The 24,025-nt window shown below is 48.5% G+C and overlaps 1 protein-coding gene across 4 annotated transcripts in view; it reads right to left on the bottom strand.

Annotated features, from left to right (window-relative positions):
• Positions 1-24,025, bottom strand: part of KCNQ2 (potassium voltage-gated channel subfamily Q member 2) — a 183,771-nt gene that overhangs the window by 84,077 nt on the left and 75,669 nt on the right. For all 4 annotated transcript variants that reach the window (XM_068263700.1, XM_068263696.1, XM_068263697.1 and 1 more), the window contains exons 5-7: positions 17,185-17,313; positions 11,412-11,522; positions 9,506-9,601 (exon numbers count right to left, since the gene is read on the bottom strand). In XM_068263700.1, the coding sequence (XP_068119801.1) occupies positions 9,506-9,601; positions 11,412-11,522; positions 17,185-17,313 (336 nt within the window). The remainder of the gene's footprint in view (positions 1-9,505; positions 9,602-11,411; positions 11,523-17,184; positions 17,314-24,025) is intronic.

The following is a 24,025-nucleotide window of genomic DNA, read 5'->3' as shown; positions in this document are numbered from 1 at the left end:
CTGTGTATTTATGATGAAATCCCACTGGTAAGTTGGCTTCCAAGTCACAGATTAGTGGTAGGGCCCTTTTCGACTGGAGTGGACCTCATCGTGGTGAAAGGGTCCAGTACAGAATGCCTTTGCATGAAAACCATTTTTGGAAGCAAACATCTTCCATTAGTGCAACTAAATACAAAATTATGCAAATAGCGCATCAGGTAAATTTCATTCAATTTTTTTTTTTTTTATTAATACTAGAATTCAACCTATTACGTGTAGTTGAGGGTGTCCCTTAACCTTGAGGGGTTGTTGGGGTCAGTTCAGCCCTTGCATCATTTGGTACTGCAGTTTAAATGCATATTATGTGCCTCTAATTTGCTAACAGGCTTCTGCAGGCCATTCCTAAGGAAGGTGCTGCTTGGAAGCGCTCTTACTTTGTTGTGTGTGTAAATTCATAAACAGAGCAGCCAGATTGTTCCCCAAACCAACTCCAGCAAATGGATCAGAAGATTCCAAAACAGCCACATTTCTCTATGACCAGAATCTATCCAGAGAGTCACGTATTTCTCTAAGGTGGCCCTAAATGGATAATCTTGTCTCTGCAGGATACTGGGTCCCATTTATTCTGACTTAACACTCAGCCAGGGAAAAGGAGCATTTTTGTCTATGAGCTCAGGTCTACAAATTTTAGGAGAAAAAAAACAAAACAAAAAAAACTTTCAAGATTTATAAAAAAAAATTAGGCTGATAAGGTGCAGTAACCGTAGGCATCCAGAGGGTGGTGCTGCTTCACAGCTTATCTATGTACATCCTGCTGTATAACAATATGATATAACAGATGGGGAAAATGAGGGACGAGAAACAACCTCAGAGAAAGCAAGTGATGAGGGACAGAGAGACAGAAAGAGATATAGGTTGGAGGAAGGGGAAGTTCACAATGGAGAAAACAGAAAAGGCACAAGGGAGGGAGGGGCGGATCAGTGAATGGCGCACAGCGCCTATGCATAAAAATGGCGCCGCATTAAAAAGAGACACTTATCGCTATTTATCGTTAGTACTGCATAATGATGGCGCACAGGGAAAAAAGAAGAAAAACGGCACACACTAACGTTATTTATCAATAGCTAACCTACATAAGCCAAACTGCAGAAGTTATTTAAAGGGGTTCTTTCGCGAAAAAAGTAGGCAGTTAAAAAATGTGACAGATGACAGGTTTTGGGCCAGTCCATCTTTTTAAGGGGGGTTCTCGGGGTTTTCTTTGTTTTCAACAGCATTTCCTGAACAGCAGTTGCAAAGTCTAACTGACAAAATAGTGTGCAAGTGAGTAGGGAGGCTGGCTGGTATCTTACTATGTTGGCAGTTAAACTGCTGTTCAGGAAATGCTGTTGAAAACAAAGAAAGCCCTGAGAATCCCCCTTAAAAAGATGGACTGGCCCAAAACCTGTCATCTGTCACATTTTTTAACTGCCTACTTTTTTCGCGAAAGAACCCCCTTTAACTGCAAAACGGTGATTAGGTTTAAAGAGAACCCGAGGTGGGATTTAATTATATTAGTGGGGCACAGAGGCTGGTTGTGCACACTAACACCAGCCTCTGTTGCCCCATGGTGTGCCTCCAAGATCCCCCTGCGTGCCGCTATACCCCCCGCAGTGCTGGCGACACACAGCGTGTCGCCAGCACAATGTTTACCTAAGCCTGTCTGTTAGTGCCGCTCCCCCGCCTCCTCCGTATCGGCGCTACCCGCCCGCGTCCCTTCCCTCCCGCTGATTGGAGGGAAGTGACGTGTGCGGGTAGCGCAGATACGGAGGTGGCGGGGGAGCGGCACTAACAGACAGGCTTAGGTAAACATTGTGCTGGCGACACGCTGCGTGTCGCCAGCACTGCGGGGGGTATAGCGGCACGCAGGGGGGTCTTGGAGGCAAACCACGGGGCAACAGAGGCTGGTGTTAGTGTGCACAACCAGCCTCTGTGCCCCACTAACATAATTAAATCCCACCTCGGGTTCTCTTTAATGTAACACTGTCAAGGTTAGGGTTAGGCATCATCAGGGGGGTGGTTAGGGTTAGGCATCATCAGGGGGGTGGTTAGGGTTAGGCATCATCAGGGGGGTGGTTAGGGTTAGGCACCATCAGGGGGGTGGTTAGGCACCACCAGGGGGGTGGTTAGGCACCACCAGGGGGCTGGTTAGGCACCACCAGGGGGGTGGTTAGGCACCACCAGGGGGGTGGTTAAGCACCACCAGGGGGGTGGTTAGGCACCACCAGGGGGGTGGTTAGGCACCACCAGGGGCGTGGTTAGGCACCACCAGGGGCGTGGTTAGGCACCACCAGGGGCGTGGTTAGGCACCACCAGGGGCGTGGTTAGGCACCACCAGGGGCGTGGTTAGGCACCACCAGGGGCGTGGTTAGGCACCACCAGGGGGGGGGGGGGAGTCTAGGGGTTAGGGATAGGTACAGAGAGGGTTCTGTGTGTTAACCAGGGCTGTGGAATCGGAGTTGGGGTCGGAGTAATTTTGGGCACCCGGAGTCGGAGTTGGAGTCGGAGTCGTGGTTTCAGAAACTGAGGAGTCGGAGTCGGGAGTCGGAGTCGCATGATTTTTGTACAAAATCCACAGCACTGTTAAGTATTAGACTAAGGAGTCGGAGTCTGAGCAATTTTGGGTGCCCGGAGTCGGAGTCGTGGTTTCAGAAACTGAGGAGTCGGAAGATTTTTGTACCGACTCCACAGCCCTAATGTTAACGCTAATTTTCAATAAAATAAACAGAGCTAAATAACGATAAGGCTTTAATGTTAAATAGCGATAAGCGACAAACTGATTAACGGCAACACCGTGCGCCATTATTCGTAGGCGCCATTTTCAGATGGATCCAGGGGGGGGAGGAGGAGAAAGCACAAGGGAGGGGGGAGGTGGGAGAGAGCACAAGGGAAGGAGAAGGTGGGAGAGAGCACAAGGTAAGGGGAGAGAGCAAAAGGGAGGGGGAAGGTGGGAGAGAGAGCGCAATAGAGGGGGAAGGTGGGAGAGAGAGCAAGGGAGGGGGAAGGTGGGAGAGAGCACAAGGTAGGGAGGAAAGGGGAGAGAGCACAAGGAATGGAGGGGAAGGATAGAGAGCATAAGGGAGGGGGAAGGTGGGAGAGAGAGCGCAATAGAGGAGGAAGGTGGGAGAGAGAGCAAGGGAGGGGGAAGGTGGGAGAGAGCACAAGGTAGGGAGGAAAGGGGAGAGAGCACAAGGAATGGAGGGGAAGGATAGAGAGCATAAGGGAGGGGGAAGGTGGGAGAGAGAGCGCAATAGAGGAGGAAGGTGGGAGAGAGAGCAAGGGAGGGGAAGGTGGGATAGAGCACAAGGTAAGGAGGAAAGGGGAGAGAGCACAAGGAAGGGAGGGGAAGGATAGAGAGCATAAGGGAGGGGGAAAGTGGGAGAGAACGCAAGGTAAGGAGGGAAGGGGAGAGAGCGCAAGGGAGGGAGGGAAGGAAGGGGAGAGGGCAAAAGGGAGGGAGGGGAAGGCAAGAACGCTAGGGAGGGAGGGGAAGAGGAGAACGCAAGGGAAGGAGCAGATAACACAAGGGAGGGAGGAGAAGGGTACAGAGCACAAATAAGGGAGAGTCAGGGAAGATAGTACAAGGGAGGAGGGGAAGGGGAGAGAGCAGGACACACACAGCACTGGGCATCAGGATTAGTCCATGCAGGGCATACAGCACTGGGCATTAGGATTGCTCCATGCAGGGCACACACAGTACTGGGCATCAGGATTTGTCCATGCAGGGCACACAGTACTGGGCATCAGGATTGGTCCATGCAGGGCACACACACAGTACTGGGCATCAGGATTGGTCCATGCAGGGCACACAGTACTGGGCATCAGGATTGGTCCATGCAGGGCACACACAGTACTGGGCTTCAGGATTGGTCCATGCAGGGCACACACAGTACTGGGCATCAGGATTAGTCCATGCAGGGCACACAGCACTGGGCATTAGGATTGGTCCATGCAGGGCACACAATACTGGGCATCAGGATTGGTCCATGCAGGGCACACACAGTACTGGGCATCAGATCTCATTTTCCTCCAGTCACACGGGGAGCTGTCAGACATTACTGGAAGAATGCAGATGGTGTTCGGGGGAACAATGCCCATCTGCCAGGGAATCCTCTTGCCAGGGAACCTCACCGAGGGGGTTCAACGCACAAACAGGAATTATTTAGGTCACTGATATTTTTTTTATTTCAGGACTGGAGAGCTTTTTATTTAACCCCTCCCTGTCCTCATTAGGAGCAGCTGAAGTATCCAGTCTGATGGAAGGCATGTAGGCAGAGATATGAATTATTTAGCTGCAGGGTAGTCTGCTAATAGATTCGCTTTAGTGACATTTCTGCCCTTCCCTTATCAGGGTGACAGAGCTCTGCTGCTACCGAGACCAAGAAGAATTGCACGGAACACGCATGTTGCACCGGTCACCGCCGTGCACACGCATCCATCGGATTCTAAAGGATCTTTTGCATCTGAGCCTGTTTTCTGCATTTTAATGCAAAGTCAATAAAATGCAAGTCCATAGACTTTCTTTTCACCTTTCACATACGATGCTGCATTTTGGTGCGTTGCAGTTCAACGCACCGGGCGCTTTTAATCGTCGGGAGCCGGTGTTTTCACGTCGGGTGAATTAATAACTACCACCGCTGATTGCGTCACACCGCAATATCCTGACGATATGCCGCAGGCCATAACGCGCGCAGGAGAATGGCACCTGCACGCATTGTCAGATGTTAAAGAAGCCTAAGTCAGTCTTTGGGTACGGCGGTAAATATTGATCTGTCTTGCACACAGCAGAATGTGCCTCTACACAAGCTGCCACCTCTGTTCCTTGCAGGAGACCCTCTTGTCCTCTAGCTTGGTCACCTCCTCTCACTTCCTCATCCAGGACTTCTCACAAGTGTCACCTCTCCTTTAGAACTCTTTCCCCTATTCCCCTACCTTGTCCATCATGCTCCGAAACTGGAAACCTTCAATCGTACTCTAAAAAACACACCTGTGCAGACAAGCCTATAATTTGCTATAGGTAGCATTGGAAGTTCACAGCCTCATCCACTAACCCCCAATGGCTTTCATTCATAAAGCATTACCGCCTGCGGTAATGCTGAAAACCGCTGACTTTACAGAGCACTTAGCAAAATGTCAATTCATAAAAGCTGTTAGCGCATGAAAAGCTGACATTCCCGAGCAGTGCGGTAAATTACCGCCTTATGCGGTGATTATTTCAACACATGTCACTAAATGTCAATTCATGAAGATTAGAGCAGGTGGTATTGGGATGGAGAATACCACTTGCTTTGAAGAGGCGATAAGGGTGCGGATAACAGTAAAGTTATTGGAGACAGATCTCTCAGGCAGCAGCAGTGAGAGCAGAACAAACAAGGCTTCGCAGAATACCAAGGCTGTGTTTTTGAACCTCTTGGGTACCCGTTTTCATATGTTTTTTTACATCAGAAAGCCTGCATGTGTAACATCTCTTGAAGTTCTTCTAAGCTGTGGCAATTAAATACATTGTTTAGAAAGACTAATAGACAGATTAGGCGCAGATTCAGGGCAAAAAGAGGCAGTTTAAAAAAAATGCACATCTAAAGGGAAGTTGGGGATGCCTCTTTTATTGTAACGCTGTCTCAGCACGGAGGAACTGTATCAACTCAGGCAGCTTTTTAGGCTCGATTCACAAAGCGGTGCTAACCCAGTTAGCACGCCTAAAAGACTTTAGGCGTGATAACCATTGCACCACGCTGGTGAAAAGCCAGTTTAGGCGTGATAAGTTTAGGCGTGATAAGTTTAGATCGCGCGCAAAGTCCTGCACGCAAAGCAGCGCCATTAAACTATCAGAAGTGCACCAGACTTTGCTAGCGCAAAACTTTTGATCAGCTGTGCACTGCGGTGCTAACCCAGTTGGTGCTTAAACTTATCATGGCTAAACTTATCACGCCTAAACTGAGTTTAGGCGTGATAAGGGGCTTTTCACCAGGGTGCTAACTGTTAGCACCGCTTTGTGAATCAAGCCCTTTGTGTTACCGCCAGCCTTAGTTCGGGAAAATACCGAACTTCTATCACAACTGTAAACTGTAAACATTCATGAATTAGCACACAAAAGTGTAAAATAGCGAATGCGGTATTTTCCCACGCAGATTTTTTTTTTTACCGAACACACTTTCATGAATGATAGCCGATGTCTCCAATGCACTACACTCTAGAATGTAAGCTCACAAGGGCAGGGACCTCCGCCTAGTGTTTGCTGTTCTGTTGTAATTTATCATATAAACGTGTACCTATTTTAGGGGCATCAAACCTCACATCATGATATATGTCTTTATACTTGTATAGCTGGATGTCACGACTGTACAGTGTCTTGAACTTCTCATGTATGCATGTTCCACAATATTTGTTTTGTACTGTGTACAGAGCTACGGAAGATGTTGGCGCTATATAAATACAAATAATAATAATGTGCCTGAGGAAACAAGCAATAAAAATAGGTAAAAGAGTGAGTGTGTGAGTGTGTGTGTGTGTCTCCCAGCTGATGATTTGAAAACTCCATTGGCAAAATTGCTTGACCAAATGATTGGCAGGAACCCCCCTTTGTGTGTGTGCACCTAGTGATGCAACTGTACAGTGCTTGGCTCAAAACAGTCACCTGAGTGATTGGGCCCCGATCTATATGGGTGACTGTCACTGTGCATATAAACACACAAAACTGCTAGGCAGCATGCACCAATCGGGGTAGGGAGAATTGTGAGCAGCTGGCTGCAGTCAGGGCAATGGGGTTACAGGGAGGAGCAAATTGCACATCCACTCCACAAAGAGGTGAGGCAAGACAGGCAGGGCAGTGTTGAACTCAGAGCACTAGCTCTGCTAATACTTTTTAAAGGGAACCTGACCTTAGAGGTATATGGAGGCTGCCATATTTGTTTACTTTTAAACAATACTACTTGCCTGGCAACCCTAATCTATTATGCTGCAGTACTGTCTGAATCACACACCAGAAACAAGCATGCAGCTAATCCAGTCACACGTCAGTCAGAAACATGATCTGCTGCATGCTTGTGCAGGGTCTATGGCTAAAAGTATTCGAGGCAGAGGATCAGCAGGGCTGCCAGGCAATGTGCATTGTTTAAAAGGGAATAAATATGGCAGCCTCCACATCCCTCTCACTTCAGGTTCGCTTTAAGTTTCAAGGAAAAAGTAGAGCAGGTTTCCTCTTGGAGGTTTATACCTCAGCTGAACATTATGAATACAGGTAGAGGTGCACTTTAAAGTGGCAATTAAAGTTTAGGACCGTAACAGAATGTTTATTATGAGGTTTCACTTTTGCGGTTTTATGGCATCATACCACGGCACGGCGGTCTCATCTGCTATTCCGGTTTACGAGTTTTGGCTATTCCTTCTGTAGCGCCTGTGTTCAGCTACTCGCTACGGCAGAGAACACATCTGGCTGCATTACAGTAATGACAGCGGTAATAGCTCATCTGTTCAAGCAGAGCTTCTAAACACCTCTCTTCCAGGAGCAGAACCTCCTCTTTACTAGTCCCGCTGCTTCTACAGTTCAACCACACCCAAAACCAGGCAAGGCAAATGCCAATATCAATCAGGAGGATAAGTGCATACGAACGCTGTACAGAAGCAACAGGGTGGCTGGAACAAGACCGGAATATGTTTAGCAGGACGCCAGATTTACAGGCACAGATGTCCTGGCACCCTAGACTTCAACCTCCATGACGCTACAATCCCCCACCAAACTACACCGCAAGTGTGCTGGCTGGTCCAGCTGTCACTTTTCCCTTACTTCCCTTGCCGTCATAGGTAGCTACAGGTGCACCTTACTATTCGATAGCCAGAAGTACCCTCAATATTAAGTAGCTAAAGTTGCCCCCTAGTATCAGGTAGCTAGAGAAACCTCAATACTAAGTAGCTAGAGGCCCCCCTGACTGAAGGGAGATCTCATCAGTGGAATGCCGAGACCTGGGTGAGTAAGCTCATTTACACGCTCATCAGGACTCTGCATAGGGAAGGAGGTGGGTGCTCGGGGAATGACGTGAGACGCCTTTCCATCATCAGGCGTCTGTAGGCACTTGCCTACACTGCCTTATGGTAAATGTCGCCCTGACAGTGGGTGAACAATGACCAAGTAATTTCTAAATGAATACTGAAAAAAAATAAAGCAATCATTTATTAAATCCCTCTAAACCTATTTGACATAAGCTTGTTGAATGGGTTTCATGGGGCTGCACTTCTGCCGTGTATGATGTATCTGAACCATGTAAAACGAATCTGCTCGTGCATGGACGATAAAGCTTATGCGTGTGCAGTTTTCTGTCTACTGGATATGGGTAGACCTTACTCAAGCATGCCCAGTCCAGATACAAGTAACCACGGCCGGAAAGATTAGCCAGCAGATGAAAACAAGCTCTACCCTGGAACTGTGGGCCGTAGAAAGATACTTAAAGGAGTTATCCGGGCATTCTAAAGAAAATAAAGGCTACTTACCGGGGGCTTCCTCCGGCCCCAAGCTCCCAGGACCTCCCTCGCCGCACCTCTGCGCGCAGCCGTTCGCCGTAGCTCCGTCCCGGTCCCCGGCGATGACGTCAGAGCGACCTACAGGTCGCTCTGTACTGCGCCTGCGCGAGCGGCGCTGTCAATCACCGCCACGTGGGCCGGAGCGGACTGCGCAGGCGCAGTAGTTCCCCGGTAAGTAGCCTTTATTTTCTTTAGAATGCCTGGATAACTCCTTTAAAGGGAACCAGAGACGAAGCACCCTTGTGTATTTTACCATATATATCAGAAAGAACATTAGAGAAAACACTTACCATGCTCTCGGTTTCATCCTCACTGCTAAAAGTGTCTGTTATCAGCTGTGATAAGAATCCCGTACTGAGCATTCAGTCTGGCTTTGCAGGGAATAATTATAGATGAGTCATTATAGCAGAGCCACAAGGGGGCAGGCTTGGGCTTGAAAAGACACCAGAGAAGACAGACTCAGCTATAATCTTTCCGTAGCAAAGCTAGACTGAGTGCTCAGTAGGTGATTCTTATAAGAGGTGATAACAGTCAGATTAAGCAGAGAACAATGAAACAACAGAGCAAATTACGCGTTTACTGTCATGTTCCCACTGATTTATAAGGTAAAATACAAGAGGATGCTTCATCTCTGGTTCTCTTTAAATCCCCCGGCTGCCATGATGTCATCAGGGTGTGAAAGAGTGATATAGGGTCCTGGGGACTACATCTCTCCCCCTTACATGCCCCGGGCTAAATAAAACTCCCACCCTTAGATCACTGGAGATCTGGATATGGACAATGTTCTGCTCATCACTGGTCATAAGGATAAATTCTCCTAACTAGCTCATTAGGGGGAGACTGGATGGAGAAACTGGAGCAAGCAAGTCACTGCATAATGAACTGCTGGCTGAATGCCTCAGCAGAAATTTGCTTTGATTTGCTAAGCCCGACTTCCTGGGTGGAGCTAATCTGATTATTAGGACATTGGACCTACCTGGATGAGCCCCGCTGCAGGATTCCGCCTCTTCTCGAAATGTTTCTGCCGGTGCTGCTCCTGGACCTTCAGGGCGAATCCGGAGCCCAGGATGCCCTGCAACACAAATGCCCCCCCCCCCCCCTCCACATTACAGAAAGCCAGGAAAATGAGAAAGCCAATGCTATGCTAACAGTTTCAGCGTGCAAGCATCCTTCATGCCAAGTGTATGCTGCCTGGAATTCAGCCAATCAGAACAGACAGGAAGTTGATTTGATTGGTCCAGTGCAACTGGAATTACTAGCATCTTATTGGTCATCTCTACTTAGTAACAAAGCCAAACCTCTAAGATACTGAGTAGCTTCCTGTAAGCAAATGGAGGTCTTGGCAATTTTCCTCCAGCTACTTCCAGCCATCTACAAAGCCTGTACTCTCAACTCAAGGAGGTACGCTTTCCACTGCAATAGAGGGATGCTAAGAAATGTAATCAGGCATCTATTCCTCCTGTGTAGGGTGTCACATGACCACAATTGATGGTGCTAGTCTAGTTTAGGGGACCCAGCAGAAAGCCTCATAGGGAATGGTTCTCCAATCACAGCACTCCCTAAAGCATAAAGTGTTGTGATTGGCCGAATAGTGTGGGTGTAGTTTACTGCAACTTATCTGAAACCTTAATGGACATCTGAAGCAAGAGGGATATGGAGGAGGACATATTTATTTCTTTTTAAGCAATACCAGTTGCCTGGCTGTCCTGCTGATCCTCTGCCTCTAATACTTTTAGACACAGACCCTGAACAAGCATGCAGCAGATCAGACGTTTCTGACATTACTGTCAGATCTGACTGGATTAGCTGCATGCTTGTTTGTGGTGTGATTCAAACACTACTGCAGCCAAATAGATCAGCAGGGCTGCCAGGCAATGGGTATTGTTTAAAAGGAAATAAATATGGCAGCCTCCATATCCCTCTCACTTCAGTTGCCCTTTAAAGTTCAAGAGGGTGCTGTGCATCACTTTAGCAGATTTTTCCTATAAGGTTTCCTGTTGGGCACCCTCAAGCAGACATAGCACCCAATGATTGGCTAGCCACAGTGGCGAAGCTAAAAGCTATGGGCCCCAATGCAAGCACTCCATCCATAACAAGTGATACGGTACACCAAAACCTGCCAAGGCCAACAACAGTGTCAGAGGGGCAAGAAGGGGATGGGGAACAGTTTGTGAATGATCACTACTTTAAAGCATCTACAGAAGTGAATATTACCAGCTCAGACCAATAGAGGGCTAATATTGTGGCTGAGGAAGGGCCCCTCTGGCCTAAGGGCCCCAGTGCAATCGCAACCTCTGCACCCCCTATTGCTACGCCACTGCCCAGCCACCTTCTGAATCCAGTATTCCACCTCCCAATTTGGTAAGTAAATATGACAGAATACCAAAGCAGCTCAGGGTCACCCAGAACTACTAGGAAAGTATAAGGGACTAAAAGAGACCGAAAAGCCCTCCTACTGAAAAGCAAAGCTCAATGTACTTTGCCTTCTTAAAACAGAAGGTATACTGTTTACTGTAAGTAAATATGGTCAGTGCACAGAACCAACCTGACTATGATTAGCAATTGCCTTATTTCTAGATTTAGCTCCCTCAATTTTAACTTTAGGCAACAAGTAAAAAATGACCTAATCTACTATAGAGGAGACATTTGCCCCCCCCCCCCCCCCCAAATCGCATGCAATCGCACATATAGAACTTGCAGTATATTTGCTCTTATTTCCCATCATCAGTTACAATCCATTTCTGATCTATTTAGTGCTCCAGAATTTAATTAATAGGAAGGGTGCAGTACTGTGATCTGTACAACAGAGGGCACCTCAGGCCTTTGCCTGGACAGCCTGCACCCAGAAACGGTCCCATCTTCAGACAGAAAAGGAGACTTACAGCTGGCAAGGCGAAAAAGGAGACGCCAATAAGGGTGAACGTCGCTGCCAGTAGCCGGCCGTTCCAGGTTGTTGGATACTTATCGCCATAACCAATGGTGGTCAGAGTGATCTGAAAAGAGAGAAGCCAGCATAGTTACAACAATTACGTATATCACAGATGCATAGTTACAAAAAGAAAAAAAAAAAGTTTAAAAAGGTTTTCTGTTTATTTTTGAAGGTTTAACCACTTCCTATGCTTGGACATGACTCACATGCCCCATTTTGCCTCTCTAAAGATTCCAGGCTGTGAAAGTCATGTCCTGCTGCATTGCTCATGGGTGCCCCAGTCATTCCTACACCTGTATATATGTGCACCAGCTTAAAAGTGAATGATTGCTCTATAGCAGCAATCATTCATTGTAAATTAAAAAACAAAACATGTTTAAATAGTGTAAAGTGACAGCGTCCCATTAAATAATAAAGTGTTTTTCCCCCTGGTTAAATTAACCCTAACATATTTTATTAACCCCTTGTGTCACCTGTTCTTGGTCTTAAAGGAAACTGTAGCGAGAGGTATGTGAAGGCTGCCATATTTATTTCCTGTTAAACAATACCAGTTGCCTGGCTATCCTGCTGATCCTCTACCTCTACTACTTTTAGCCCTAGCCCCTGAACAAGCATGCGGCAGATCAGGCGTTTCTGGTTGCATACTTGTTTCTTGTGTCATTCAGACAACACTGCAGCCAAATAGACCAGCAGGGCTGTCAAGCAACTGGTATTGTTTAAAAGGAAATAAATATGGCAGCCTCCATATTCCGCTCACTACAGCTGTCCATGAATCTTAAAGGACAACTGTAACGGCTGCCACCCACAGCCATCGGATGCGATCACTATGGTGACAGCTCGGAGACCCAATGCTGTGTAGATGCATTGCTGTGCTGCTGCCTAGCAATGTCTGTACAGCACTGGGGGCTGCAAACTGTGTGCCATGGCGATTGCATCCAGTCGCTACAGACGGACAGACTGGCGATGATGGTATGCTACATGCCCAACCAGCAAGTGATGAAATATGGCATTTGTGGCATCATTTTAATTGGGACAAGCCAAATAATGTATAGAAATGTTTTACCACTGTGGCACAATTAACCACTTGAGGGCCATAGTCTTTTCGCCCCTTTGGACCAGAGCCTTTTTCTCCATTCAGACCACTGCAGCTTTCACGGTTTATTGCTCGGTCATACAACCTACCACCTAAAGGAATTTTACCTCCTTTTCTTGTCACTAATACAGCTTTCTTTTGGAACTATTTGATTGCTGCTGCGAGTTTTACTTTTTATTATATTCATCAAAAAAGACATGAATTTTGTCAAAAAAAATGACTTTTTTAACTTGCTGTGCTGACATTTTTCAAATAAAGTAAAATTTCCTATACATTTGAGCGCGAAAGTTATTCTGCTACATGACTTTGATAAAAAAAAAAAAACATTCAGTGCATATTAATGGGATTGGGTAAAAGTTATAGCGTTTACAAACTATGGTGCCAAAAGTGAATTTTCCCATTTTCAAGCATCTCTGACTTTTCTGCGCACCTGTCAGGTTTCATGAGGGGCTAAAATTCCAGGATAGTACAAATACCCGCCAAATGAAAGAAGACATCCCAAAGTATTCAGTGAGAGGCATGGTGAGTTCATAGAAGATTTTATTTTTTGTCACAAGTTAGCGGAAAATGACACTTTGTGACAAAAAAAAAAAAAAAGTTTCCATTTCTTCTAACTTGCGTTAAAAAAAAATGAAATCTGCCACGGACTCACTATGCTCCTCTCTGAATACCTTGAAGTGTCTACTTTCCAAAATGGGGTCATTTGTGGGGTGTGTTCACTGTCCTGGCATTTTGGTGGGTGCCTAATTGTAAGCACCCCTGTAAAGCCTGAAGATGCTCATTGGACTTTGGGCCCCTTAGCGCAGTTAGGCTGCAAAAAAAGTGCCACACATGTGGTATTGCCGTACTCAGGAGAAGTAGTATAATGTGTTTTGGGGTGTATTTTTACACATACCCATGCTGGGTGGGAGAAATATCTCCGTAAATGACAATTGTTTGATTTTTTTTACACACAATTGTCTATTTATAGAGATATTTCTCCCACTCAGCATGGGTATGTGGAAAAATACACCCCAAAACACATTATACTACTTCTCCTGAGTACGGCGATACCACATGTGTGGCACTTTTTTGCACCCTAACTGCGCTAAGGGGCCCAAAGTCCAAAGAGTACCTTTAGGATTTCACAGGTCATTTTGAGAAATTTCGTTTCAAGACTACTCCTCACAGTTTAGGGCCCCTAAAATGCCAGGACAGTATAGGAACCCCACAAATTACCCCATTTTAGAAAGAAGACACCCCAAGGTATTCCGTTAGGAGGATGGTGAGTTCATAGAAGATTTTATTTTTTTGTCACAAGTTAGCGGAAATTGATTTTAATTGTTTTTTTTTCACAAAGTGTCATTTTCCGCTAACTTGTGACAAAAAATAAAATCTTCTATGAACTCACCATACTCCTAACGGAATACCTTGGGGTGTCTTCTTTCTAAAATGGGGTCATTTATGGGGTTCCTATACTGCCCTGGCATTTTAGAGGCCCTAAACCGTTAGGAGTAGTCTTGAAACCAAATGTCGCAAAATGACCTGTGAAATCCTAAAGGTACTCATTGGACTTTGGGCCCCTTTGCGCACTTAGGGTGAAAAAAAGTGCCACACATGTGGTACCGCCGTACTCAGGAGAAGTAGTATAATGTGTTTTGGGGTGTATTTTTACACATACCCATGCTGGGTGGGAGAAATATCTCTGTAAATGACAATTGTTTGATTTTTTTTTTACACACAATTGTCCATTTACAGAGAGATGGACGTGGGTATGTGTAAAAATACACCACAAAACACATTATACTACTTCTCTTGAGTATGGCGATACCACACGTGTGACACTTTTTTGCAGCCTAGGTGCGCTAAGGGGCCCAACGTCCTATTCACAGGTCATTTTGAGGCATTTGTTTTCTAGACTACTCCTCACGGTTTAGGGCCCCTAAAATGCCAGGGCAGTATAGGAACCCCACAAGTGACCCCATTTTAGAAAGAAGACACCCTAAGGTATTCCGTTAGGGGTATGGTGAGTTCATAGAAGATTTTATTTTTTGTCACAAGTTAGTGAAAAATGACACTTTGTGAAACAAACAAAAATCCAATTTCCGCTAACTTTTGACAAAAAATAAAATCTTCTATGAACTCATCATACACCTAACAGAATACCTTGGGGTGTCTTCTTTCTAAAATGGGGTCACTTGTGGGGTTCCTATACTGCCCTGGCATTTTACGGGCCCAAAACTGTGAGGAGTCTGGAAACCAAATTTCTCAAAATGACTGTTCAGGGGTATAAGCATCTGCAAATTTTGATGACAGGTGGTCTATGAGGGGGCAAATTTTGTGGAACCGGTCATAAGCAGGGTGGCCTCTTAGATGACAGGATGTATTGGGCCTGATCTGATGGATAGGAGTGCTAGGGGGGGTGACAGGAGGTGATTGATGGGTGTCTCAGGGGGCGGTTAGAGGGGAAAATAGATGCAATCAATGCACTGGGTAGGTGATCGGAAGGGGGTCTGAGGGGGATCTGAGGGTTTGGCCGAGTGATCAGGAGCCCACATGGGGCAAATTAGGGCCTGATCTGATGGGTAGGTGTGCTAGGGGGTGACAGGAGGTGATTGATGGGTGTCTCAAGGTGTGATTAGAGGGGGGAAATAGATGCAAGCAATGCACTAGCGAGGTGATCAGGGCTGGGGTCTGAGGGCGTTCTGAGGTGTGGGCGGGTGATTGGGTGCCCGCAAGGGGCAGATTAGGGTCTAATCTGATGGGTAACAGTGACAGGTGGTGATAGGGGGTGATTGATGGGTAATTAGTGGGTTTTTAGAGGAGAGAAGAGATGTAAACACTGCACTTGGGAGGTGATCTGATGTCGGATCTGCGGGCGATCTATTGGTGTGGGTGGGTGATCAGATTGCCCGCAAGGGGCAGGTTAGGGGCTGATTGATGGGTGGCAGTGACAGGGGGTGATTGATGGGTGGCAGTGACAGGGGCTGATTAATGGGTGATTGACAGGTGATCAGTGGGTTATTACAGGGAATAACAGATGTAAATATTGCACTGGCGAATTGATAAGGGGGGGTCTGAGGGCAATCTGAGCATGTGGGCGGGTGATTGGGTGCCCGCAAGGGGCAGATTAGGGTCTAATCTGATGGGTAACAGTGACAGGTGGTGATAGGGGGTGATTGATGGGTGATTGATGGGTAATTAGTGGGTGTTTAGAGGAGAGAAGAGATGTAAACACTGCACTTGGGAGGTGATCTGATGTTGGATCTGCGGGCGATCTATTGGTGTGGGTGGGTGATCAGATTGCCCGCAAGGGGCAGGTTAGGGGCTGATTGATGGGTGGCAGTGACAGGGGGTGATTGACGGGTGATTGACAGGTGATCGGGGGGATAGATGCATACAGTACACGGGGGGGGGGGGGGGGGGGTCTGGGGAGAATCTGAGGGGTGGGAGGGGTGATCAGGAGGGAGTAGGGGGCAGGTTAGGGACTAAAAAAAAAAATAGCATTGACAGATAGTGACAGGGAGTGATTGATGGGTGATTAGGGGGGTGACTGGGTGCAAACAGTGGTCTGGGGGGTGGGCAGGGGGGGGTCTGAGGGGTGCTGTGGGCGATCAGGGGGCAGGGGGGGGGGGAAATCAGTGTGCTTGGGTGCAGACTAGGGTGGCTCCCTCGGACACTGGGACCACCAGGGCAGGAGGCAGCCAGTATAATAGGCTTTGTATACATTACAAAGCCTATTATACCAAGCTCATGCGGCGATCCGGGTGCTAGTAACCCGCCGGCGCTTCCGAACGGCCGGCGGGTTACAGCGAACGGGGGGCGGAGCCAGTCCCCGGCGGCTGATCGCCTCACGAATGACGCGATCGCCGCATAGCAACACCCGCAGCCTCCCCCGCCGATGGGCGTATTGCGGTCGTTTGGGCCCGTACTTTGCCGCCGCCCATCGGCTGGGGGCGGTCCTTAAGTGGTTAAGAAGAGGGAAAATGGAAAAAACAACAAATCACAAAAATTGTCTTTTCCGCCTTTACTACAATTTTTCCCCTGTAAAATGCCTGTAAAATTAAACAATTCTTAAAAAAAAAAAAAAAAAAAGGTACTTACCTAAAGAGAGGGACGTCTCTGGGTCCTATAGAGCCTTCCCGTTCCCCTCAGGGTCCCCCTGTTAAGCACCAGGTCCCCCATTTGAATCCTCCGCCACGGATGGCCTCAGAAGTCGCCGAGAGTTGAATGCTCCCGAAGACCGGCGCCTTTGTACTGTGCACTGAGAAAGAGGGTGCTCGCACAGGTGCTGTATGGAGCCGCCCGTCTTTGGAAGTACTCAACTCCCGAAGACTTCCCAAGTCTCCTGCGATGGCAGAGAGCAGTATTCGACTGATCGGCCGGAGACTGCTCCCAGGGGACCCAGCGTTGGAACAGGGGATCCGTGAGAGGAGCGTGAAGGCTCTATAAGACGCCTTCCCTCTCCTTAGGTAAGTATCGGTTTGATTTTTTTTCTTCCCATGTACTTTAGGTAAAAGCAGCACTTTTGGGATGAAAGGAGTGATCTATGGTTGCTAGGAACAACAGACCATAATATTTTTCATGCTTCGTAGCCTCAGGATCAGTACAGTCCAGTAAACTGTCCCGGCTTGCTTGCCTCTGGGTGACTTACCAAACCCCACCAAAGGGCGTCCGCGTAGGTGTCGAACATAGCGCTGTTTTCCTCCTTCTCCGCCAGATATACCAGGAAGGATGCCAGGATGAGGCAGAGGAAGCCGATGTACCAGGCTGTTATCAGCTCCTGCAAAACAAGAGGTTCCAGGCTTAAAATGAAACTTCGCTATTTCAATGGGGAAATCCATCCCTCCCATCCCCATACATTGCAGGGATTACTGGCACTACTTACTTCAGTTACTCCACGGGGTTCCCAGCAACGTCAGAGATGGGAGTGTCCAAGTTATCTGCCAATTCCTGTACAATTTCAGGCCTCATTTCCACTATCGTGCTGCATGCAACGCAGGTGGGCAATCCTGACGCACGGCACTGCGTTGCTAGGTGATTCTCCCCAATGCGGTTGCGACCACTTTCATTTATAATGAATGGAATCGCACTACAAATGTACATAAATGCAGGAAGCCATGCGTTGGGAGTCCTGGGTGAATCGCAACGCATAAATGGAAATGTGCACTTTCTGACATCCCTGCGAATTGCATCACCATGCGTTACCGAAATCTCGGCCATAATAGCGCAAGTGGAGAAGAGGCTTTTAAGAGGAACTTTAATGAAAAAAAATGTACTTTATCCCAATCAGTAGCCAATACCTTTTTTTCCCACAAGAAATATTTACCTTTTCTCAAATAGATCATCAAAGGGGTCTGCATGGGTGATATTAGGCTAAGACCCCTCCCTTAGGCCTCTTGCACACTGCACGCGATTCCGATTCCGCTTTTTAATCAGTTTTTACATCCGATTCAGATTCCGATTTGCAGTGTGCAGGGAGCAAACTACAAATCAGAATCTGAATCGGATGTAAAAACTGATTAAAAAGCGGAATCTGAATCGGATTTGCGTGCAGTGTGCAAGAGGCCTTAATGTGATGTCATTGCCATGGCAGTTTCCGATCTATGAACCTCGTTGTTGCATCGTGAGAGATAATGGCTGTTGCCTACTGTCAAGCTAGCCAGCATATGTATGTGTGTGTATAGATAGATAGATGGGGGATAATGCGTGTGTGTACAATCTCATTATAGTAAACCTCTGGATATGGGAAACTTAGGCCCGGTTCACATTAGCGGCTGCTATCCGGAATCGCCGTGCCGGAGCCGGACCGCATGCGGACCGGACGAAACGGACGCACGGCATAGCAATGAAAGTCTATGCGACCGTTCACATGCGTCCGTTTCGTCCGGACCGGAGCCGGACCGGATCCGGACTCCGGCGTCCGTTCCAACATGCGCTATTTTTTGGTCCGGCTGGTCCGGCTGACGTATCCGGACCGGAGCCGGAATGTTGCATCCGGCCAATGGAAACCAATGAGAACCGGAGAGCGCACAACACACTGGCTATAAAAACCGGATGTTGTACCACACTTCCTATGCTGACTCTATGGTATGGTGGCCATTTTGGATGGGGACCACATGGCACCAGCGTTCACAGAGTGGAGCAGCAGTGACTTCATGCTGGAGCTCTTTGGCAGCAATATGGAGCAGGATCTGTCTGATAGCGAGGGGGTGAGGCCCTACACATCAGAAGACCTCATCCTACAGGTGCAGCAGGTACCAGCCCTGTGGGACAAGGGGGATGCGGACCACAGCAACATCAAAAAATGCAGAGGCCTGTGGAAAAAAATTGCCAAGCTGTATGTGGAGGACTTTGAGAACTTGAGCAAGAGACAGCAAGGCACAGAGGGTATGTTGACTAGAAGTTTTTGGGGGGGGCTTGTGGTTTAAGCTTGTGATGTATTCCACTTTTGCTATGGATTTGTGTTGCCCACCCACCTGTTCCCCACCCACCTGTACCCCACCTGTGATGTATCCCACCCACCTGTACCCCACCTGTGATGTATCCCACCTGTGATGTATCCCACCCACCTGTGATGTATCCCACCCACCTGTACCCCACCTGTGATGTATCCCACCCACCTGTCCCCCACCTGTGATGTACCCCACCTGTGATGTATCCCACCTGTGATGTATCCCACCCACCTGTGATGTATCCCACCCACCTGTACCCCACCTGTGATGTACCCCACCTGTGCTGTATCCCACCCACCTGTGATGTATCCCACCCACCTGTACCCCACCTGTGATGTATCCCACCCACCTGTACCCCACCTGTGATGTACCCCACCTGTGATGTATCCCACCTGTGATGTATCCCACCCACCTGTGATGTATCCCACCCACCTGTACCCCACCTGTGATGTACCCCACCTGTGCTGTATCCCACCCACCTGTGATGTATCCCACCCACCTGTACCCCACCTGTGATGTATCCCACGCACCTGTGATGTATCCCACCCACCTGTACCCCACCTGTGATGTATCCCACCCACCTGTACCCCACCTGTGATGTATCCCACCCACCTCTACCCCACCTGTGATGTATCCCACCTGTGATGTATCCCACCCACCTGTGATGTATCCCACCCACCTGTACCCCACCTGTGATGTATCCCACCTGTGATGTATCCCACCCACCTGTACCCCACCTGTGATGTATCCCACCCACCTGTACCCCACCTGTGATGTATCCCACCCACCTGTGATGTATCCCACCCACCTGTACCCCACCTGTGATGTATCCCACCCACCTGTACCCCACCTGTGATGTATCCCACCCACCTCTACCCCACCTGTGATGTATCCCACCTGTGATGTATCCCACCCACCTGTGATGTATCCCACCCACCTGTACCCCACCTGTGATGTATCCCACCTGTGATGTATCCCACCCACCTGTACCCCACCTGTGATGTATCCCACCCACCTGTACCCCACCTGTGATGTATCCCACCCACCTGTGATGTATCCCACCCACCTGCGATGTACCCCACCTGTGCACATAAAACATACACAATGACCAATTATTATACATCAATAATTTATTGTAAAAAATTAATACATTTAAAATCACTCAAAAACTTGAAACTCTAAAATAAACACATTTCAACAAAACATATTAAAAACCAAACATTCACCCTCGTCCTGGTGGTGTGGTAAAATAAAGTCTCAGTTGGTCCCTGTTCCGCAGTGACACTACCCTTGGCCTGGTTGCATACCTCCGCAGGGGCATTAGTGGAAGCACATTCGGGGGTTCCGGAGTCTCTCTTTCCTCCTGCCGCACAAAGTTGTGGAGGATGCATGCTGCCTTCACCACGACAACTGCGTTGCCCGGTTTCAGCAGCATGGGCGTGTGGAACACCCTCCACTTTGACACCAGGATCCCAAATGTGCACTCCACCATTCTCCTTGCACGGCTCAACCGAGCATTGAAGTGTAGCTGGCTGGCATCAAGTCCCCTGTCTGGGTACGGACGCATTACATGGTCGGACAGGGCGAAGGCCTCGTCCCCCACAAACACATAGGGGTAGGCCGGTGCCCTTGTCCCAGGCCAGGGTCTGTCACGGGGGAGACGCAGTCTGCCTTCCTCCATCAGCCGGCAAAGGGTCGTACGCTGGAAAATTCCAGAGTCATTGGAACTACCGTACGACCCCACGTCCACGTACACAAACTTGTAGTCCGCATCTGCCACTGCCATTAGAACAATGCTAAAGTATTTTTTATAGTTGAAATAATGGCTGCCACTCCCCACGGGTTTCTGAAGCCGGATGTGCTCCCATCCAGTGCGCCAACACAATTAGGAAACTTGCACTCGGTCCAGAAGCCCTGGGCGATCTCCTCCCATTTCGTGGTGTCCGGCACAGGCATGTATCTGGCCCTCAGTCGCGTCCAAAGGATCCTCGAAGTCCTCACGACGATGCCTGCCACCGTGCTCTTCCCAATACGAAATGTGACATGTAGCGATGTATATGTTTGTCCAGTTGCGATGTACCTACAAGAGAAATAATCGAAATCAATTTTTCATGTCGTTACAGGAGAAAGGTTCAAGACAAGGTGGCGCAATATACGGGATGCATACGTGAAATGGCTACGGAAGAAAAAACTTGCCGAACGAAGTGGCAGTGGCGGGGGAAGGCGACTTCTCGGGATTCTTCAGAGCCACCAAACTCTCATAACCCGGCAGTTGCAAGATGAGGACAGGGGCCATATCATGGAGCAGTTCAAGTCCCACATCACTTCACTGCAATGTGAGCTCGACGCTGTACATGGGCACTACAGGGACGAGCTTAAAATGGTGCATGAGATGCACAGAGGAGAAATCGACCAACTGCGTGCGCAGCATCATCAGTCGGTGGGCCAGCTGCAGAACATGATGCAGCAAATGCATCAACAAAGCAAGGAACTACTGAAATTGCAGGCACACCCATGTTTTCACACTGTGATGTCTCTAATACCATATCTGGAAAAGGTGCCTTCCCAAAACCTGATGGCGTGCCATTCCAATTTGCTGGAGGTGATTAAACAGCACATGGACACGCCATTATTGCAACCACCAATTTTTAGACCCCCACAACCAACAGCGGTGCCCACCTGGCAATCATCACAGATGTACACCGGCTACAGAGGCAGTCAATATGGGCCACCGCTGTCAGGGTCCAGCTCATCCACGACCAGCACCCAAGAGAGTCCAGATTTCCAGGCAGCAACTCCCACCTTTTCTAGTAGTGGTGCCGATACAATTTGAAAAAAAAAGTCAAATTGTTCCTGGACATGCTCCTCTGAATACCTCCGATCCTCGGAGGAAGGATACCATCACAGGGCTTTTTAACTTTTGGTTTTGCTGGACTTGAACTTTAGGGCCTGGTGTCCCTGAAAGACACTACCTGGGTCACAACCTTGTGCCTGTTGCACTGCACCTGTAGTCCTGCACCTGTGCCTTTGATTCCTCTTGTTCCTTACTTTGTTGATCCTAATCACTTGCACAAGACCCTTGGAGCCATGGGTGAAGGACAACTTCACTGGTCGGTGAGAGGCCTAGCCTTTTCACTGACCTGTGTCCTTCATCCATGGCTCAGAGGGTCCTGTGCCAGTGGTTAGGTTTTTGAAGCACTTCAATTTTAGGGCCTGGTGTCCCCGAAAGACACTACCTTGGTCACAACCTTGTGCCTGTTGCACTGCACCTGTAGTCCTGCACCTCTGCCATCGGTTCCTCTTGCTCCTCACTTTGTTCTTGTTCCTAACCACTTGCACAAGACCCTTGGAGCCATGGATGAAGGACACCTTGACTGGTCGGTGAGAGGCCTAGCCTTTTCACTGACCTGTGTCCTTCATCCATGGCTCAGAGGGTCATGTGCCAGTGGTTAGGTTTTTAAAGCACTTCAATTTTAGGGCCTGGTGTCCCCGAAAGACACTACATGGGTCACAACCTTGTGCCTGTTGCACTGCACCTGTAGTCCTGCTCCTCTGCCATTGGTTCCTCTTGCTCCTCACTTTGTTCTTGTTCCTAACCACTTGCACAAGACCCTTTGAACCATGGATGAAGGACACCTTGACTGGTCGGTGAGAGGCCTAGCCTTTTCACTGACCTGTGTCCTTCATCCATGGCTCAGAGGGTCATGTGCCAGTGGTTAGGTTTTTGAAGCACTTCAATTTTAGGGCCTGGTGTCCCCGAAAGACACTACCTTGGTCACAACCTTGTGCCTGTTGCACTGCACCTGTAGTCCTGCACCTCTGCCATCGGTTCCTCTTGCTCCTCACTTTGTTCTTGTTCCTAACCACTTGCACAAGACCCTTGGAGCCATGGATGAAGGACACCTTGACTGGTCGGTGAGAGGCCTAGCCTTTTCACTGACCTGTGTCCTTCATCCATGGCTCAGAGGGTCATGTGCCAGTGGTTAGGTTTTTAAAGCACTTCAATTTTAGGGCCTGGTGTCCCCGAAAGACACTACATGGGTCACAACCTTGTGCCTGTTGCACTGCACCTGTAGTCCTGCTCCTCTGCCATCGGTTCCTCTTGCTCCTCACTTTGTTCTTGTTCCTAACCACTTGCACAAGACCCTTTGAACCATGGATGAAGGACACCTTGACTGGTCGGTGAGAGGCCTAGCCTTTTCACTGACCTGTGTCCTTCATCCATGGCTCAGAGGGTCATGTGCCAGTGGTTAGGTTTTTGAAGCACTTCAATTTTAGGGCCTGGTGTCCCCGAAAGACACTACCTTGGTCACAACCTTGTGCCTGTTGCACTGCACCTGTAGTCCTGCACCTCTGCCATCGGTTCCTCTTGCTCCTCACTTTGTTCTTGTTCCTAACCACTTGCACAAGACCCTTGGAGCCATGGATGAAGGACACCTTGACTGGTCGGTGAGAGGCCTAGCCTTTTCACTGACCTGTGTCCTTCATCCATGGCTCAGAGGGTCATGTGCCAGTGGTTAGGTTTTTAAAGCACTTCAATTTTAGGGCCTGGTGTCCCCGAAAGACACTACATGGGTCACAACCTTGTGCCTGTTGCACTGCACCTGTAGTCCTGCTCCTCTGCCATCGGTTCCTCTTGCTCCTCACTTTGTTCTTGTTCCTAACCACTTGCACAAGACCCTTTGAACCATGGATGAAGGACACCTTGACTGGTCGGTGAGAGGCCTAGCCTTTTCACTGACCTGTGTCCTTCATCCATGGCTCAGAGGGTCATGTGCCAGTGGTTAGGTTTTTGAAGCACTTCAATTTTAGGGCCTGGTGTCCCCGAAAGACACTACCTTGGTCACAACCTTGTGCCTGTTGCACTGCACCTGTAGTCCTGCACCTCTGCCATCGGTTCCTCTTGCTCCTCACTTTGTTCTTGTTCCTAACCACTTGCACAAGACCCTTGGAGCCATGGATGAAGGACTCCTTGACTGGTCGGTGAGAGGCCTAGCCTTTTCACTGACCTGTGTCCTTCATCCATGGCTCAGAGGGTCC

This window comes from Hyperolius riggenbachi, chromosome 12, assembly GCF_040937935.1.
Source record: "Hyperolius riggenbachi isolate aHypRig1 chromosome 12, aHypRig1.pri, whole genome shotgun sequence".
NCBI lineage: Eukaryota > Metazoa > Chordata > Amphibia > Anura > Hyperoliidae > Hyperolius > Hyperolius riggenbachi.
The sequence above is the reverse complement of the archived record's forward strand: the minus strand, read 5'-3'. Positions and strand labels throughout refer to the sequence as shown.